At 39.1% G+C, this 19426-nt stretch overlaps 1 protein-coding gene, 1 long non-coding RNA gene, 1 other non-coding gene and 1 pseudogene across 3 annotated transcripts; 1 reads left to right on the forward strand and 3 right to left on the reverse strand.

Annotated features, from left to right (window-relative positions):
* Positions 1 to 606: 606 nt before the first annotated feature.
* On the reverse strand, positions 607 to 710 carry LOC120292337. The gene has a single exon (XR_005550132.1). It is a non-coding gene; the product is annotated as a small nucleolar RNA R71 (small nucleolar RNA).
* A 3265-nt stretch (positions 711 to 3975) lies between these two features.
* Positions 3976 to 11947, forward strand: LOC120291282 (annotated as a pseudogene).
* Positions 11948 to 17302: 5355 nt separating this feature from the next.
* On the reverse strand, positions 17303 to 18079 carry LOC108956938 (reticulon-like protein B18). Its single transcript, XM_039310006.1, has 5 exons — positions 18065 to 18079; positions 17936 to 18005; positions 17777 to 17842; positions 17577 to 17699; positions 17303 to 17445 (listed from the first exon to the last, which is right to left on the reverse strand). Exons 1-5 carry the CDS (start codon positions 18077 to 18079, stop codon positions 17303 to 17305), a joined length of 417 nt encoding a protein of 138 aa, XP_039165940.1.
* Positions 18080 to 18655, reverse strand: LOC120286364. Its single transcript, XR_005549323.1, has 3 exons — positions 18514 to 18655; positions 18325 to 18399; positions 18080 to 18248 (listed from the first exon to the last, which is right to left on the reverse strand). It is a non-coding gene; the product is annotated as an uncharacterized LOC120286364 (long non-coding RNA).
* Between the last annotated feature and the right edge of the window lie 771 nt (positions 18656 to 19426).

Consider the following 19426-nt stretch of genomic DNA (forward strand, 5'->3'; position numbering starts at 1 on the left):
GTTTTTGGCGCAATTGCTGGGGATCGTTTGTTTAATACTAATTAATATTGATACCAGATAATTCTAAGTTTAATCTAGCTTTTATTTTGGTTTATTTGTCAGGGTGTACATTGGTTTATGACATGTAGCTAACAAGGGGAACTTGTTGAACTTGATCTAGAAATCGAACGTACATTCAAAAGGCGACTGAGAGAACAGAAAAATCACGCTAAGAAGATGGCAGATGGTGAGAATGAAAATCCACATAGACTCTTAAGAGATTATGCTGCACCAATAGTTCAAGGCACCACATTAAGTATCAGAAGACATGCAATTCAAGCAAATAACTTTGAGATCAAGCCATCACTCATTCAGATGCTTCAACAATCGATGCAATTCAGTGGGCTACCAAGCGATGATCCAAACGCTCACATCGATACTTTTCTTGAAATCCGTGACACCATTAAATATAATGGAGTTATAGATGATGCTATTAGATTGAGATTATTTCCATTCTCTTTTAGAGACAAAGCTAAGACTTGGCTTTCTTCTCTTCCTGCAGGATCAATTACTACATAGAATGATATGGTTCAGAAATTTCTTGGTAAATTCTTTCCACTTTGCAAGATACGTAACGATATTACTAATTTTATGCATATGGATAATGAATCATTATATGAAGCATGGGAAAGATTCAAAGAATTTTTTAGAAGATGCCCACATCATGGACTACCTATATGGATGCAGGTACAAACTTTTTATAATGGCTCTAGTACAAACCTTCGTTCTATGATTGATGCAGCTGCGGGAGGAACTCTAAATAATAAAACACTAGAAGAAGCCTACAATCTATTAGAGGAGATGGCGTCCAATAGTTATCAGTGGCCTGCTGAGAGGCTACCGATGCGAAAAGTTAGCGGAGTTCATGAAGTGGATGCTTTTGCTACAATTGCTGCACAATTTGAAACACTCAACAAAAAGCTAGATAATATGGGTGTTTCAGTCATGAAAATTCAGAATTTGACATGTGATTTTTGTGGTGGATGACATGTTAGCATATAGTGTCAGGTAGGTAATACTTTTAAACAATCTCATGAAAATTCTAACTTTGTTGGGAATTTTAACAGGTCACAGAATAATCCCTACTCCAACACGTACAATCCGGGATGGTGCAATCATTCAAATTTTTCATGGAATAATCAGAATGTGATGAGACCACCGGGATTCAAACAATCAGAAAAGACAAAGTCAAATTTGGAAGATATAGTCACCAAACTTGCTAACACGACTCATGACTTCATCAAAAGCAAGGATGTGAGATTTCAAAACCAAGATGCCTCAATCAGAAATCTGGAGATGCAAGTGGGTCAGTTAACAAGCATGATGTCAGGAAGACAACGGAGTTCTTTGCTGAGCAATACAGAGAAAAATTTAATTGAAAACATAAAGGCTATTACCCTGAGAAGTGGTAAACAAGTGGGAGAAGAAGAGATTTTCAAAGACAAGGAAGAGGTGGTCAATAAACAATCAAATGAGACAAGTAAGAGTAAACTTTTTCCAGATAATCTCAAGCCATATGTGCCGCCAATTCCATTCCCTCGCCGACTCCAGCAGCACAAAATAGATAAGCAATTTTCTAAATTTCTTGATGTATTTTAAAAATTGCACATTAACATTCCTTTTGTAGATGCTTTAACGCAAATGCCTAGTTATGCAACATTTTTGAAGGAGATTTTGGCAAACAAAAGGAAATTGGAGGATTATGAAATTGTGAAGTTAAATGAGGAGTGTTCGGCCATCCTACAAAACAAATTACCTCCGAAGATCCAAGGAGTTTTACTATTCCTTACACTATTGGAGATTCTTACTTTGAAAAAGCATTATGTGATTTAGATGCAAGTATTAATCTAATGTCTTATTCAATTTTCAAGAAATTAGGATTGGGTGAGGTAAAAGCAATAAAATAAATTAATTTAGAACAGAATCAATGAGTACGGTACCAAATGCAATTCTATTCCTGAATAAAAAATTTTAGACTGTTATCAAACAGTTTAAAATGTTTAGAATCTGTTCTGGGGAACATAATAAAAAAAATATTATTTCTACTCAAAATCTACTCCCGAGAACATAATCATTACTAAACACGCCATAAGGCTCTCCAATTCTTTATTTTTATTTTTTCATAAGTAGGGAAAAATACATGGATGGGTCATCTTTTGTTCTCTCATGCCAAATGAAATCAGATGATCATTATAACAGCAAATCCAGCACTAGACATAATTATTACCACAGTTCAATTTCTCCCACACCCATGTGGGCTGAAAAATTGAGGCTTTGTAGCGTTAGAGGGAAGGTTGATAGATGCATAAGGGTTTACACGATTTGTTTATGAAAAAGGGAAGTAAAAGAATCATGAAAATATGTCTGGACAAATATTATCATCCCATTCATTCCCTCTTGGCCTATGTGGAATGTCAAGCTCCATCCTTGAATAGTGCTATTAAATTGTTGTTCTAGACATCTCATTGGGTAAAAATAACTCGCCCAGATTAGGGGTGAGGGCTTGCGGGCCCTCACCATTGGTTAGTTGGGGTCGCCAACCCCTAGCCAAGGCCCGGCAACCTCAGCCAACCCTCTCCCTCTCGTCGTCGGCCCTTCTCGGTAAACGGCGGCAAGGGCTTAGCCCTTAGCCGCCCCTCTTCCTTTTTTTTATATTATATTTTTTATAAATGTTTTAAATAAATTTAAGACTTAGTTTTAAATTTAATTTAATTAATTTTTAAATTATTTTTTACCACATTAGCACCAAAACGATGTCGTTTTTGTATTGTCTAGCTACGTCAGCTTGCAAAATGACGTCGTTTTGCACTTATTTTGCTGGAAAATCACAATATTAGCATTTTGGTTTGATTTTCACCGGAGTGACACTTAAGTGATTTTTTTTACTTTAATTTTAACACTTAAGTGTCACTTTCTTAACTTTTGGCACTTAATTGTCTCTCCATATCAAGTTTTGACACTTGAGTTGTACTTTTTCCTAAGATACAAATAATAACTTTGGCTGGACTTACTTTTTAGGGCACCTGATTTATGTGAGACCATTCTAATCTAACCACTAGATCATGTGATGCGTGAGATATTCAATGACTGAAATGAAATGGACTCATATGCTATGATGCATACAAGAATATTACATCTTCTAAACCAAATCGAATTCAAACTCAACACGTAATCTCAAGAGTGCGTAGCAGTTAAATATTGTGCCATTTAAGAGCAATCTACCTCAGTTATATTGCCCAAGAAATGCTCAAGTTGAAAGTTCTGACAGAGTTCTCGAGTATCAACGGAGAAACTGAGCATTGATGTTCCTTATCTCCTTTTTTTTTTTCTAAGATGAACGATTCGACTTCTTAAATAAAGGTCGAGTTTGAGGATCTAGTTCATTCATTCCCTCCTCCAAGCCCATACGACTATTGGCCAAAACAAGGTCATCACTCTCTGTAGTGATCTAAATTTACTAAATTCCTTATGTTAAACACGCAACTGGTGGAGATCTTCCATTCAAACCATCATGGAATCTTTTTTTTTTGGTCGGTTAACCATCATAGAATCGGATGGACATTAAAAGGGAGCTTCTACAATACAACTGCTGTATCGTATAAGATGCATCGTCATAACTCACGACGAAACGTGGTAAAAGTTTCCTGATATTAACCATGTTATCGCACAGATGCGTGGACAACTGCATCATCATGACAATTCTCGGGGAGAAAATAATTTTCTCTTTTTTGGTGATTTTGAATTATTGAAGTGGCACTGACGCAATTCTGAGTCATCTGATGGCTACTTTTCTTACTTCCCACCGTATATCTATCGCTCCCCCATCCAGCTTGTAATATTTGGGCTTCGACTAATTAAAGAGAGAGAGAGAGAGAGAGAGAGAGAGGAAAGAAAAAGAAAAAAGGTTGAATAGAAAGAGAGAGGAGCGCACGCAGAGAGAGCAGTCGGGAGAGAAAATGAGAGGAAAAGGGAAGAAGAAGAAAAAGAAAGAAAAGAGAGTGGGTTTCGCATGTGCCCACCATCGGAAGCCTCGCCAAGCCAGAGTTACTCTGATCCACAACGATCGGTAAGTGCTCACGCTCTTCCTTGGTTCAATCGGAGTAGTTTCAGAATTAAGGCTTGAAAATTCACATAGTATATATCAACATTTCAGAAAAGAAGAGGAAAATGGGAAGAAGAAGAAAAAGAAAGAAAAGAGAGAGCGCTTCGCATGTGCGCGCTAAAGGAGCCTCATCAAGCCAGAGTTACTCCGATCCACAATGCCAGGTAAGTTCTCGTGCCCCTTGTTCGTTCAATCGGAGTAGTTTCGAAATTAGGGCTTGAAAATTCGGATTTTGGTCAATTATGACTTTCTGCGTTTTATTGGAGAGTTTTCGGGCGGTGAATATATAGAAAAATGATAGTTTAGGGTGCTGTGGAGACGTATAGATCTCAATTTGAGCTTACGGTTTGCCCATAACAAAATTTCGAAATTTATTGTGCTTGCTAGTTAGGTTCCGATAGTGAAAAGGGAAGCCACCGGTTAAGAATGGATGGAGACCTCACCAAGGGAAAAATATTGGTTGTCTTGTCATCAGACCTTGTGTTATAACCATAGTTTGATATTGATCAAAATATTGGTCAATGGATGGACTATCAATATATGGTTTCATATGAGATGGACATCCATTGATGTGTGGTAGGATATTAACTAATGGAATGAACCATTGACGTGCGTTTTTATGATATTGGTCAATGGTTTGTATTTTTATAATTGATCAATGGGCTAGACCATTGATGTTTATTTGTTATTATCTTAAATATATCTTCTTTGAACATATTATGTTTGTCACAAAACTGATTAGAGAACCCGCAGCAAGTAGAAAGAGAGAAAGAAGGAAGAGAGAAGGAGGAGAAAGAGAACGTAAAAGAAAGAAAGAGAGGGCTGTAGTTTTCTGTAATCACAGAAACCCTACACCCATTGTATTTATATTGAATATAAATTGTATATAACAATAATATCTTATGTAAGTAAAAAGGAAATAAAACTCTGATAATAAAGGAAACTCAATTAAAGTAACTTAACACTCCCCTCAAGCTGGAGCATATAGGTCACCCATGCCTAGCTTGGAACAACCAACAACAAAAGCAGGACGAAATAATGCTTTGGTAAACATATCAGCAAATTGATCTCTAGAGGCAACGTAAGGAGTAGCAACCAACTTCTGCTTCACAGCATCACGAACAAAGTGACAGTCAACTTCTATATGCTTAGTTCGCTCTTGAAAAACAGGATTCCCAGCAATATAAATGGCTGCTTGATTATCACACATCATGTCAATAGGTTGATTAATAGAAAATCCAAGAGATTTCAACCACAACAATTCAGCCACAGTATGTGCCATAGCACGATATTCAGCCTCTGCACTAGACCTGGCAATGGTAGTTTGTTTGTTACTTGCTTCTCCAAGTAACCAAATTACCACCAATAAAAGTGCAATACCCAGTTGTAGACCGTCGATCATATGTTGACCCAGCCCAATCAGCATCGAATAACCAACCAAAGTAGAAGAACCATTAGATTTATAAATGAGTCCCTTACCAGGAGAGCTTTTAAGATATCGAAGAATGCGACATACAGCATCCCAATGAACTTTCTTAGGTGACTCCATAAACTGACTCACCACGCCAACAGCAAAAGAAATATCGGGACGTGTAACAGTAAGATAAATTAGTTTCCCAACTAGTCGCCGATATTGATGCTTGTCTTCAATTTCTTTTCCATCATCAACTCCAAACTTTTGATTTGGATCCATAGGAGTATCAACGGCTTGGAAGCTAGTGTACCTGTCTCAGACAAAAGATCAAGAACATACTTTCGCTGAGACAAATTAATACCTTTTTTACTTCGTAAAACTTCAATTCCCAGAAAATATCTAAGAGTTCCCAAGTCCTTAATCTGAAATTGCTGCTGAAGAAAGGACTTAATCTCAAAATGCCAGTCACATCACTACCGGAGACAATTATATCATCCACATATACCACAAGAATGACTACCCCCGATTCCTTCTTGCGAACAAAAATAGAATGATCGAATAACATTGGTGGAAACCACATCTGGAAATCACCGAACTGAATTTTTCAAACCATGCTCTTGGAGACTGTTTCAACCCATAAATTGCCTTATGTAGCTGACATACTTTACTACGATTCTCCCCGAGCAACATACCAGAGGTTGCTCCATATATACTTCTTCAGACAAATCACCATAAAGAAAAGCATTTTTGACATCTAATTGATATAATGGCCAATCGAAATTCACAGCAAGAGAAATAACAACACGAACAGAGTTGAGACGTGCCACAGGGGAAAAAGTCTCAAAATAATCCACTCCATAAGTTTGAGTAAAACCTTTAGCAACGAGTCAAGCTTTAAGACGCTCGATTGAGCCATCCGGATTGTACTTGATAGTGTACACCCAACGACACTTCACCACATCTTTCCCAAGGGGAAGATCAACCAATGACCACGTTTGGCGAGAGACTAGAGCTTCCATTTCCACATCCATAGCTTTCTTCCACTCAAGGTGAGACAAAGCCTCAGTGGTAGAAGTAGGAATTGTGTGAGTTTGTAATGATAGAGCAAAGTCATGTAATGGAGAAGGAAGATGTGAGAGAGACACATAACGCTCAATAGGGTAAGCCAAAGAGGATTTTTGTGTGCAAGACCGAGTACCTTTGCGAAGGGCAATAGGAAGATCGTCTGGACCAGGAGACAAGGAGGAAGATTGATTGGAGGGCATTGAAGAGCTGGAGACTCCGGTGGTGCCGTAGACTTGCGCGCCGATACACCCGCAAGGGAGGAGATACTAGAGACGGACTAACGAGAATCTAAGGGGATTTGTTGTGGGATAGGAGGATCAGCTACAATGTCGCTTGAAAACTCTTTACCCTCGTAGAATAGTATGGTGTGCCCTCGAAAAAAGTAACATCAGCACTAACATATTGAGTATAAGTTGTAGGATCATAACACCGATATCCCTTCGTGTACGTGAATACCCGAGAAAAATACATTTAGTAGCACGAGGAGATAGTTTATCGAACCGGAACGTAGGTTATGAACAAAACAAGACACACACCCAAAGACGCGCGGGGTAAGAGAGAATAACGGCTTGTCGGAAATGCAACACTGATTGGTGACTGATGATTGAGGACAGTGGAAGGCATACGATTTATGAGGTAACATGCGGTAAGGACAGCATCACTCCAAAATGATTTTGGCACATTCATATGAAATAAGAGTGAACGAGCAACTTCTAGAAGGTGACGGTATTTTCTCTCGGCCACACCATTCTGCTGAGGGTATAAGTACAACTTGTTTGATGTATAATGCCAAGATTAGAACAAAACAAAGAAATTGATTTCTGTGTATATTCTAGAGCATTATCTGTTCGCAAAATTTTCAGGGATGTATTAAACTGATTAGTAACCTCATGATGAAATAATTGAAAAACATGTAAAAATTCAGAGCGGTCATGAAGCATATAGAGCCATGTTAAACGAGAATAATCATCCACAAAAGTAACAAAGTACTTAAAACCATTTCTACTACCAATACGGGAAGGTCCCCAGATGTCCGAATGAACAAGTTCAAGTAAAGTAGATGCACGAGAATCATTACGATTAGGAAAGGAACTACGATGATGTTTCCCAAGTTCACAAGCCTCACACTCAAGAGTAGAAATTGATTTACACTCGGGAATTATTTGTTGTAACTTAAATAAAGATAAATGCCCTAAACGAGAATGCCATAATAGGGGGTAATTGAACTAGCAAACTAGACCATTGGCGTCGGCCAGATGGAGACACCATTGAGATAGTAGAGTCCATCACATTCATGCCCTCCACCAATCATCTTCTTTGTCTAAAGGTCCTCAAAAACGCAATGAGATGGATAAAATGTAACTGAACAACTAAGAGCTTTAGTTAACCGACTAACTTAGGATAACAAATTTAAAGGAAGTTGGGGAACATGTAAAACAGAGGACAAAGATAAGGAAGATGTAAGTGGAACAGTCCACTGATCCAACCACTTGAGTCGATGAACCATTAGCTAAAATAACTTCGGATGAAGGACTAGAATTAGTGTGGGAAGAAAATAGTTCTTGCTTACCCGTCATATGACTAGAAGCCCCCGAGTCAATGACCTAAGAGGCGTTAGGAGACAAAGTAGAGAAAGAGGCCATGTTACCTATACGTGCAAGAGTGGTAGTGGATGAGAAATTGGAAGCCTCTAGTTGTTGGACACGGTTGATGAGTTGTGCAACCATATCATCTCGAGCCGTAGACTCGGAAGAACTACCCCTGTGTGGGAGAGATGGGTTCATGTCATTTGTAAGACACATTTGAGCACTCCTTCAGACATAGCAGTATTTGCAATAGCCGATCGTTGAGCCCACTCGGGCTTGCCATGCTTGGCCCAACAAGTGTCAACAATATGACCAAATTTGCCACAGTGTATACACCGACGGCTGTCTCGATCGAACTTTGTCCATTACGTCCACCACCACGACTACGATTTCCCGAAACCACGACCTCTGTGGAAAATCCACCACGACCACGACCACCACTACCAGCCACAAATGCTGAATTGTCTTTAGATGAAGTAGAAGACGGAGGGACAATGCGCTGAATTCGACAAAATGCTTCATTCATAGAAGGAACTCTCTCTCCAGAAGAAGCGACTCTTCACAGTGTAAGTCAGCATTCAAGCCAGATAAAAATTTGGCCACTTGAAATTCAGATCGTTGTGTCTTTAGTCTCTCAAGATCAGTAGTGATGGGCTGATAAAGATTGAGTTCTTCCCACATACCTTTCAAAGCACTATAATATTCTCCAAGAGACTTGTCTCCTGTTTAAAATTAAAAATCTTCTCATATAGTTCATAAACTCTAGACATATTTTTGTCTTGTGAGTAACTCTCCATAAGATCATCCCACACTCCTTTAGCGCTTGTGTGGAACATGACATTAGCAGCGATGGATGGTTCCATGCTATTCCATAACCACACCATAAGTGTATCATTCTCTCTCATCCAACCATTATAGTCTCTAGAATCTTCATCGAGGGTCTGTGGTAAGATAATGAAGTTTCCCTTGGCATTAATATAGACCTTCACAGCTTGGGCCCATAACAAGTAATTGGAGGATCCATTTAATTTAATAGTGGTAATTTGAACGTTGACACTATCTCGTAGAAGCCTTAGTATCACTCATGATGATAATCTCAATATAAGTATATCTACCACTAATCAAGGAGGCTGAAACTTTAGTGCAAGTAACAAAGCAGCAACGCTAATGTATAATCAGATGTAATTGGCTCCATCAATTAACCAAAGGGATGCTGAAAACTCATAAATAGAGACTGCTGTATAGAAGAAAATATCTGACCAGAAATCTCGATTCAAATAATTATATGTTTGACGGAAAACCAGCAAGACTAGTCAACCATAATCAATAGAATACTCTGATTCTTGAATCCGCTGATCAGCAAGTGTTGTAATCCATGTTCATAAACCGAACCTGATGAATCCGATATCTTCTGATCTCATATGTATCGAGACTTGAAGAGAAAACAGATAAAAATTGCAGCTTTAGGTGGCTACGCACCAGAGAAGAAGTAGAGTTACTAGGGGACTCTCAAACCAGCAATATGATTAAGTAATCAGATAGTTAGACCCGCTCTGATACCATGTCACAAAACTGATTAGAGAAACCCGCAGCAAGTAGAAAGAGAGAAAGAAGGAAGAGAGAAGGAGGAGAAAGAGAACGTAAAGAAAGAAAGAGAGGGCTGTAGTTTTCTGTAATCACGAAACCCTACACCCATTGTATTTATATTGAATATAAATTGTATATAACAATAATATCTTATGTAAGTAAAAAGGAAATAAAACTTTGATAATAAAGGAAACTCAATTAAAGTAACTTAACAATGTTAAATTAAAAAAAAAATTGCATTTTGATTTTGAAGGTTTGTTAATTTTCTAGAAATATATAAGTGTGTACATAGTGATTGTTTGATCCTTATAGAAGAAATGTATTATTCACTAGACCATAGTAGCTCATCATTTTCTTCTTATCATGTTTTTTAGGTGCCTCGGTTAGTGACCAATAGAACAAGAGTATTATTGGAGGAACTATTGGGGGTTGGATATTTGGGATATAGTTTGAGGTTGCCTTTTTTGGAGAAAAGACAGTTACTCCCTCGTTCATATAGGATTTGGAGTGTGACACAGTTCTAGCTGAAAACCAACCACCAAACACTCGCCAAGTCTTTTTGCACATATACCCAAACACACACACGGAGAGATGGGTTCAAGCACCAACGAGTTCGACGTGATAGTAATCGGTGGAGGCATCATGGGCAGCGCCACAGCTTACCAAACGGCCAAAAGAGGTTGCAAGACACTCTTACTCGAGCAATTCGACCTCTTTCACCACCTCGGCTCTTCACATGGTGAGTCTCGCACCATGCACGCAACTCACCCCAGTGACTACTACAACGACATGGTCCTCGAGGCTTCCAGCCTATGGAGACAGGTTGAGTCAGAGGCCGGACGCAAAGTCTACACTAGCAAGCCCCATCTCGATATGGGACCAGCTAATGATGCTAAACTCAAGGCTGTCATAGAAAGCTGTATAAAGAATTCCATCTTGTTTCAGATACTTAACCCGCGTGAAGTCGCTGATAAGTTCTCCGGCAGGCTCAGCATACCGGAGACTTGGATTGCGGTGCATACCGAGCTCGGGGCTGTCATTAAGCCCACCATGGCAATCTTCATGTTCCAAGCGCTGGCATGTCGAAGGGGTGCAATTTTGAAGGGCAACATGGAGGTGTGAGATTTTAAGAGAGATGAAGTCAGGGGAGGCATAGTGGTCTACACAGACACGGGTGACGAGTTTTGGGGTAGGAAATGTGTAATCACCGCTGGGGCCTGGACAAAAAAGTTGGTCCAGTCAGTTACTGGCCACGAATTGCCAATTCAACCCCTGGAAACTGCAGTTTTGTATTGGAGAATCAACGAGGGGCATGAGGAGAAGTACGCCATTGGAGGTGATTTCCCGACATTCACAAGTTATGGTCGGCCTTACATATATGGAAACCTGTCTCTGGAGTTCCCGGGTCTGATCAAGATTGCAGTGCACGGCGGGTGCCCGTGCGACCCGGACAGAAGGCCATGGATACCCGGAAGGGACCTAGATTCATTGAAAGGATGGATTGAAGGAAGATTCCTAGGATTGGTGGATTGTAGCTCACCTGCGCATACACAATAATGCATGTATTCAATGACACCAGACGAGGATTTTGTGTTGGATTTCTTGGGCGGGGAGTTCGGGGAAGACGTAGTGATAGGTGGTGGGTTTTCCGGTCACGGATTCAAAATGTCCCCTGCTATAGGGAGGATACTGGCGGACCTTGTGCTCACTGGGAGTGCGGATGGAGTGGATCTCACGCATTTCAGAATAGGAAGGTTTGATGAGAATCCGACAGGGGATATGCAAGAATTTGAAGAGGATGATATCAACGTGAGGGCGGAGAATTTCATTGCGAATAACCGGCTTCGAATTCGGAAGGAAAGGAAGGAAGACATGGGGCAACACCACTGACGATGGAATAGTTCCTGTTAAGTTGCAGAGACAGGATTGGCGGTGCTTCTCTTTAATTTTTATGGTTTCTGCATATTCGAGTCTCAATGCTTATTGAGACAAATTTACATTTTTTTCCTTCTTTTGAGTTCTGAGTTTGAAGCATCCTGATAGAGACCCCATAGTTAAGCTACAATAAGTTGTGTTGATAATTGTAATGAATGAGAAGACAAGGATGCATATTCGCGTCAAAGAAGGTATTGATAGTGACACGTTAAAGGCATATCTCCTAGACTTTTACGGTATCGGATACACTTTCATTTTCTTTAAGAATTAAGAAATTCGTTATCCAATGCGATGGACGTGGTGCTGCGCTTACCAACGATGTCAAATTATTAATAAGGTTGAACCGAATCCATTGAAGTCTGCATCCAAAGCCTGACCGACTGCCTAAGGGCCAATAATCTATTTAAATTAAGAGACTTCAAAGATTCATCTATACAAGAAACTTGATAAAAATGTATTTTCTTTCCTTTTTGGCAACTCCGTTACCATTTCCAAAACTTCACTCTTTTGAAGAAATCAGAACAAGGAAGCAAGATAACTGAAAAAAAAGGACCTAATATTGCTGATAAGTCAGCCTATGTATGTATAATAACGATTAAGATGTTCTCAGCTGCCACTCATTCTTTCGCATAAATTTCGGTTCATTATAAGGCCCATCAAAAGCTAAGCAAAGAAAAGAAGACAAACACTTCACTTTGGCGGGAGGATAAACAAAAAGGGCAAAAGAGGGCACTTGAAGAACGAAGTGAGTAAGGCAAAAATCATAACAACTGACGGCTGTTTGTCATCATAGGGAAATCCAAATTCATGTCTTACTGGTGATGAAAAAAAGAGGGCACTTCACTTCTCTGGCCTTGCAAACTGAAGAATGCAGACTGGAATTTGAGTTGTTCAGAATCAGATCGAGCACTTGAATGTACAACTTACAGGTGTCTTAGTTTTCTGTTATACCGATTGCCCCCGCGATTGATATGAAAATGATGATGGTGATATCCATGGGGAGCGCAGAGACTTTTATTGCAAAAGTTTCGGGGGTAACTTAGCATGGAAAAATAGGCTTCTTCCGGTCTAATTTTCGTACCTTCCGACAAATCCTAACGAGCATGCTGTGTCTTTTGATAGAACCTTGCAATGTTTTAACCATGATCTGCCTGAAATGCTAATTGTGAGGAAAACTTTCAATAACGTTTAATATATATACATTAAAAATAAATCATAAAAGTAGTAAAGACTCATTTACCCTTCTTACTCCTAACACTCCCCCTCAAGCTGGAGCATAAATATTAATCATGCCCAGCTTGTTACAAATATGTTCTATCCTCCCATTACCCAAGGATTTAGTGAAGATGTCTGCAAGTTGTTCGTTGGTTCGAATATGACTAGGAAGAATTACTCCGCTTTGTAACTTCTCTCGAATAAAATGACAATCAACCTCAATGTATTTTGTTCTCTCATGAAACATGGGGTTGGAAGCTATATGCATTGCAGCTTTATTATCGCACCATAGAGTCATAGGTACTAAATCTTTAAAGCCTAACTCAATCAATAATTGTCGAATCCACACTAATTCACACGTCACTTGTGCCATGGCTCTATATTCTAACTCAGCACTGGAGCGGGCAACAACTTATGTAGCACCGACACGGACACGCGACACGCAACACGACACGACACGACACACCGACACGTCATTTCTTAAAAATAGAAAATTCTGACACGTTCCAACACATTATATATTAAATATATTTTTATATATAAATACATTAATAATAATAATAATAATAATAATAATAATAATAATAATAATAATAATAATAACCTAGAATTAATTTGTTACAATAATACATAAAACTTAGAGGAAAAAACATTGTTTAAAGAAAAATGATGAAATGATATTTTAAATATATTTATTTATCACATATAGCATTTTTTATTACTTCTTTCATAGTAAAAAAGACTTTTTTTAAAAAAATACAATTCTAAAAAACAAAACTGAAAAAAAAAATTGACCCCGTATGTGTATATTTATAGCATTTCTATTACTTCTTTTGTGTATATTTACATTTTGACCCCACAAGTATTATAAATTTTTAAAATTGACCCCGCACGTGTCGGAATTCTGGACTCGCATGTCGGAGTGTCGGACATGACACGAAGGCTTCCGAAGAGTGTTCGTGCTACATAGGCAACAACACTTTGTTTCTTACTTTTCCATGATACCAGATTTCCTCCAACTAAGGTACAATACCCAGTAGTTGATCTTCTATCATTTGGAGACCTAGCCCAATCAGCATCAGAAGAACCTTCAACCCTGATATGACCATGGTTTCAGTAGACAATTCCTTTTCCCGAAGCTTTCTTCAAATACCTTAATATCCTAATAACTGCATCCTAGTGAGATGTACGAGGGGAAGACAAAAACTGGCTTACTACACTAACAAGAAAAGCAATGTCTGGTCGAGTAATTGTAAGATAATTCAGCTTACCTACTAGTCTTCTATATCTCTTGAGATTATTAAGAATTTCTCCTCTATCAACAACTAATTTAACCCCTTCTTCCATGGGTGAATCAAGAGGCTTTGATCCCAACATACCTGTCTCAATGAGCAAATCTAGGACATATTTTCGCAGTGATAGAACAACACCTTTTTGTGATTGCGCCACTTCGATTCCTAGGAAATATTTCAATTTTCTTAAGTCCTTAGTTTGAAACTATTGCTGAAGATAGGCTTTTAGCTCAACTATACCAACCAAGTCATCTCCCATGATGATAATATCATCAACATACACAATCAAGAATAGTTTGCCTCCCCTTCATTGTTTATAAAAGAAATAATGATCATTTCCATATCTTAATAGCCTAAAAGACAGTACAACCTCAGAAAATCTTCCAAACCATGCTCGTGGAGATTGTTTCAAACCATATAAAGACTTTTTTAATTTGCAAACTAGGCCGGACTCCCCCTGAGCAACAAACCCCGGAGGTTGCTCCATATAAACTTCCTCATGAAGAGTGCCATGCAAGAAAGCATTCTTAACATCAAGTTGAAATAAAGGCCAATTATACGTTGCAGCAAGAGAGATCAAAATACGAACAGAAGTAAGTTTGGCAATAGGAGAAAATGTGTCTAGATGGTCAACCCCATACACCTGAGCATACCCTTTGGCAACAAGTCTTGCTTTTAAATGAGCAAGAGAACCATCGGGGTTAACTTTTACAGCATACACCCATCGACAACCAATAGCAATTTTGCCTAGAAGAATCGGTACTAAGTCCCAAGTTTGATTAATCTCAAGAGCATTTAATTCTTCTTCCATAGTTGTCCTCCGGCCAGAACTTTGTAATGCCTCGGCGACAGATTTGGGGATAGGGTATTGTTCAACAGTAGTTAAAAATGCTCGAAAAGTAGGAGACACAGAAGAGTGAGAAATAAAATTTGCAATAGAATGTTGAGTACAAGTACGTGTACCTTTGCGATGAGCAATACGAAGATCAAGATCATATACAAGAGGAGGGACAGCTAATGGCAGATCTGGAGCAGAAGATGACGTAGTAGTGACAGGAGGAGCAGGGGGAGCAGTAGTAGCAACATGAGGATGTCGATTATAAACCTGGAGAGGAGGTGGTTTATCTGTAGATACTGGTGATACATTTGGAATAGTAGACCGAATGGTGGTCACATACAAGCCTTCATCCAATTTAGACACATCAATTGGAACATTATGATAAGGAGTGGATTCAAAAAATGAAACATCAGATGTTACAAAATATTTTCTCAGTAATGGAGAATAACAACGATATCCCTTTTGAGTGCGGGAATAACCCATAAACATACACTTGAGTGCCTTGGGATCAAGTTTTGATACTCCGAGTCAATGATCACGAACAAAACAGACACAACCAAAGATATGGGGTGGTAGGACAAACAGTGGTTCACTAGGAAACAAGGTGGAAAAAGGAATACCACCATGCAGTATAGAAGAAGGCACGCGATTAATGAGATAACATGTAGTTAAAATAGCATCAGACCAAAAGGTTTTCGGTACCTTCATCTCAAATAACATGGATCTAGTAACTTCCAATAAATGTCTATTCTTCCGTTCAGCAACACCATTTTGTTGTGGAGTATTAGGATATGAAGATTCATGGATCATACCATGTTGAGTCATAAAATCAGAAAAAGATGTGGAAAAATACTCCTTAGCATTATCAGAACGCATAACTTTAACATGCATGCCAAATTGAGTATAAATTTCAGATATAAATGCACGAAAAATATAAAATAATACCGAACGATCTTTCATTAAATATAACCAAGTAACTCTGGAATAGTCATCGACAAAAGTAACAAAATATCTTAAACCCGAATTGGAAACCACTTGACATGGACCCCAAATATCTAAATGAACTAATAAAAAACGAGATGCTGATCGTTTAATGACTCGAGGTGTGTAACTAACACGATGTAATTTGCCAAGTTGGCATGACTCGCACTCTAGACTAGAAAGAGATTGAAAGCTAGAATCCAACTTTTGAAGACTACATAGAGAAGGATGACCAAGACAACAATGGATTTGATGTGGAGACGCAACACTTGTGCAAGCAATTGAAGAAGCATCTTCAAGTACATACAGCCCCCCTTCCTCACGTCCTCTACCAATCGTCTGCTTCGTAGTCAAATCCTGGAAGACACAAGAATCAGGATAAAAAGTTACTGAACATTGAAAGGTTTTGGTTAACTTACTAACAGACATGAGGTTAAATGGAAATTGTGGAAGATAAAGCACCGAGGACAAAGGTAATAAAGGAGTTGGGTTAACTGTGCCAATTCTCCTAACATGTGTAGGTGACCCATTGGCTAGAGTAACTATGGATGAAGATGGAGAAAAAGAGGAAAATATACCTGAAAGACCTGACATGTGATCAGAAGTAGGGGTGAGCATGGTCCGGGTTGGTCCGGGCCACCCCCTAACCCTAGGACCCACCCGTACAGTGTCGGTCCTCAATTTTTAGGACCGAGGACCGACCCTATTAAGCCTGGGACCAAGGACCGGACCAACCCAATGGGTTCGGTCCGGTTCCAGGGTCAACCCGAGACCGATCTATAATTTTTTTCATCTTTTTTTTTTTTTTCGTACTCCCTAAAAAAGTAAACATACAAAAGTATCTCAATCGTGTATGAAATCGACAATGTAGCATATAAGACGAAAAAAATATGTCAATAATTTTTTCGTCTTGTATATACATAACTAGATCTAATGAATTTTTTCATCATGCATATACATAACTAGATCAAACACAAAGCTTCCCAGGTTCTTCTCCAACAGTAGATAAGCCACTACGACGAAGGAAAAACAGGCCTAACTCTACGGTCTATCTAAATGCCCGCATTCCAAAATTGCAAGAGCCATAGTGATTTGAATAGAATATACATTATACAGAAAAGGTATTAGTTTTACAGACAGATTATTCACCGGAGGGGGGAGAACCCATTTTTCGCATTGCAAGATCTACAACGCTCCTCAGACAGTACAACAGTGTCTCGGATGTCACTGATAAAGCCTCGGCACTAGTCACAGGACATCTTTTCTGCGACAACTATAGCCTTGTCCGGCTGCTGCTGTGCTAAATCTTTCCTTTTCAGCTTCTGCAGCTACTTCAAGATTTGCTCCCGAATGTTGTCGATGGTAATGCAGAACCACGACAGATATGAACGCTGTCAAGAGACCAATACCAAACTGTCAAGTTAAGTAGACACTGATGCTCTGAACAAGTTTAGTCGTCAACAACTACTTCACAAAGTCTACACCGCGTCTTAAATTTCAGAGACTCGTCTTTTAAGTTCACCTGTGAGCAAGCGAGTTTTTATAGTCGTCAGGTTCCAGAAGGCCATGATTGCTGATGCGGCCACGATTTTCTTGTGGGAGCAAGCAACCCACGCTTCAAGAACCCACCATTTGGAGCACTCAACTATACAAACCGAGGTACGCTTAGTCTATAAGCATAAGCAGGTAAAATTTATATACGTTATTAGCAAACGTATGTACCTTTTTGGCTTATCCGAGCTGAATAGCGCAAGTATAGTTTCGGGGCGGTGAAGCTGACAAAGAACCCTGCTCAAAGTCAAAAAGAATAAGGCATTAATATTCATTGCAAAACAGGTTCTCACTTTGTGTCAGTACAATTATGAGCTTGCTCTCACTAACCAATTGCGCATAGCCTCCGAAGCGTGATGAGATGGCCATATTCAGCTCCAAGAAGGAGAAACGAAGCTACCTGATCAGGAAAAAAACAAAAAAAGTCGATCAAGGATGAACGACCTAAGCAATCTGCACATAAGGATTGAACATGAATACTAGCCCACCACCACGACGTACTTTTAGGGTCATGGATGGCTCTCCCGAGAAAAGCTCTCGCCTCTTTGAAATTGCGAGATTAGCAGCAGGAAGTATCAATCTAGCCACTCTCAAGATGTCATCTTCTTTTAACTGGATGTCACGCCTCTTCTCAATATTATTCCTGCATCAGCGCTGCACCTTAGCTCACAAATTTATCCAAATGGAGAAACAGAGCAAACGCTAGAGTGAGACTATACCTTTGACAGATGGAATTGGAGAAGAAAGATAACCCCAACAAGAGAAGCCCCAGTTGGCAAATTGCAGAGAAAATGCTTATAACATAAGCCATCACGAAGATAATCAGATATCACCCTTCACCAGGTGCTCTTGCAATCAAAAACCCATGTAGACATAAGCCAAACAAACAAAAAATGACTTCATCACACCTGAAGCTGATTCCTTGAGCAAAGCAAGAAGACAAGAAGCAGAGAGACCCTACACCAAACCAGAGTGTCGATTTCGCGACATCTCTCCACAATATCAAATCAGTAATCCCTGTCCGATTCGGTCCAGATTCTTATTGTCCCTCAGTAAAATCAGTTCCTTCACAAAAAGCAAATCGGACATCCAACTCTGCAAGATTAGGAACATCCATCAACAATGCGGCATTGTGCAACTAAACTATAAATACCATTAGTATTAGTGTTATTGATAGAACATCTCACCATATATATTCATTCAATGTGCAAGATCTATTTATCGATGGTAATCTCCTTGGTAAAACAATCCATATCTAAAAAAAAGAATTCATTCATTAGATCTACAAACGAATTAACAAGGAAAAAGAAATATGCATAATTTAAGCTTACCCAATTCAAACTTTTCAGCATTTTCAATGCACTCTTCAACATTAATAGGCACACGAGCAGCTCTCAACCAGTCTTGAGTACAAATTAAAGCTTCCACCACTCTAGGAGTCAAAGAACTTCGAAAACCATCAAGCACACGGCCCGAAGTACTAAAAGCCGACTCTGAAGCAACGGTAGTTACAGGAATGGACAAAACATCTCGAGCTATCAAAGATAAGATTTTATATTTTGAACCAGTACTCTTCCACCACATCAAAATGTCAAGATCAAGAATATCTTCAGATTCTTCTTCAAGATACCGTTCAAGCTCCGATTTGTTGTCATCGCGCCCCCTTTTCTTTTGGTGGAAAAAGTTTTTTCGCCAAGCTTTGATGTTAACCTCATCACTCTCATCATTTCCATCGATATTGGAAGCACTGCTACTATCAACACGTATAGATTGACCACCCAAATATTGATGACCATGACTAGAAAAAGATTGCTCATAAAA

This window comes from Eucalyptus grandis, chromosome 3 (assembly GCF_016545825.1).
Source record: "Eucalyptus grandis isolate ANBG69807.140 chromosome 3, ASM1654582v1, whole genome shotgun sequence".
Taxonomy (NCBI): Eukaryota; Viridiplantae; Streptophyta; class Magnoliopsida; order Myrtales; family Myrtaceae; genus Eucalyptus; species Eucalyptus grandis.

Excerpts from the sequence above, each read along its gene's own strand:
- LOC108956938 (XM_039310006.1), bottom strand. Across the intron at positions 17,843-17,935 it reads TCGGAGGCTATGCGCAATTG|GGTTCTTTGTCAGCTTCACC; the intron begins GTTAGTGAGAGC and ends GACTTTGAGCAG. Across the intron at positions 17,700-17,776 it reads AGCTCGGATAAGCCAAAAAG|TTGAGTGCTCCAAATGGTGG; the intron begins GTACATACGTTT and ends CGGTTTGTATAG.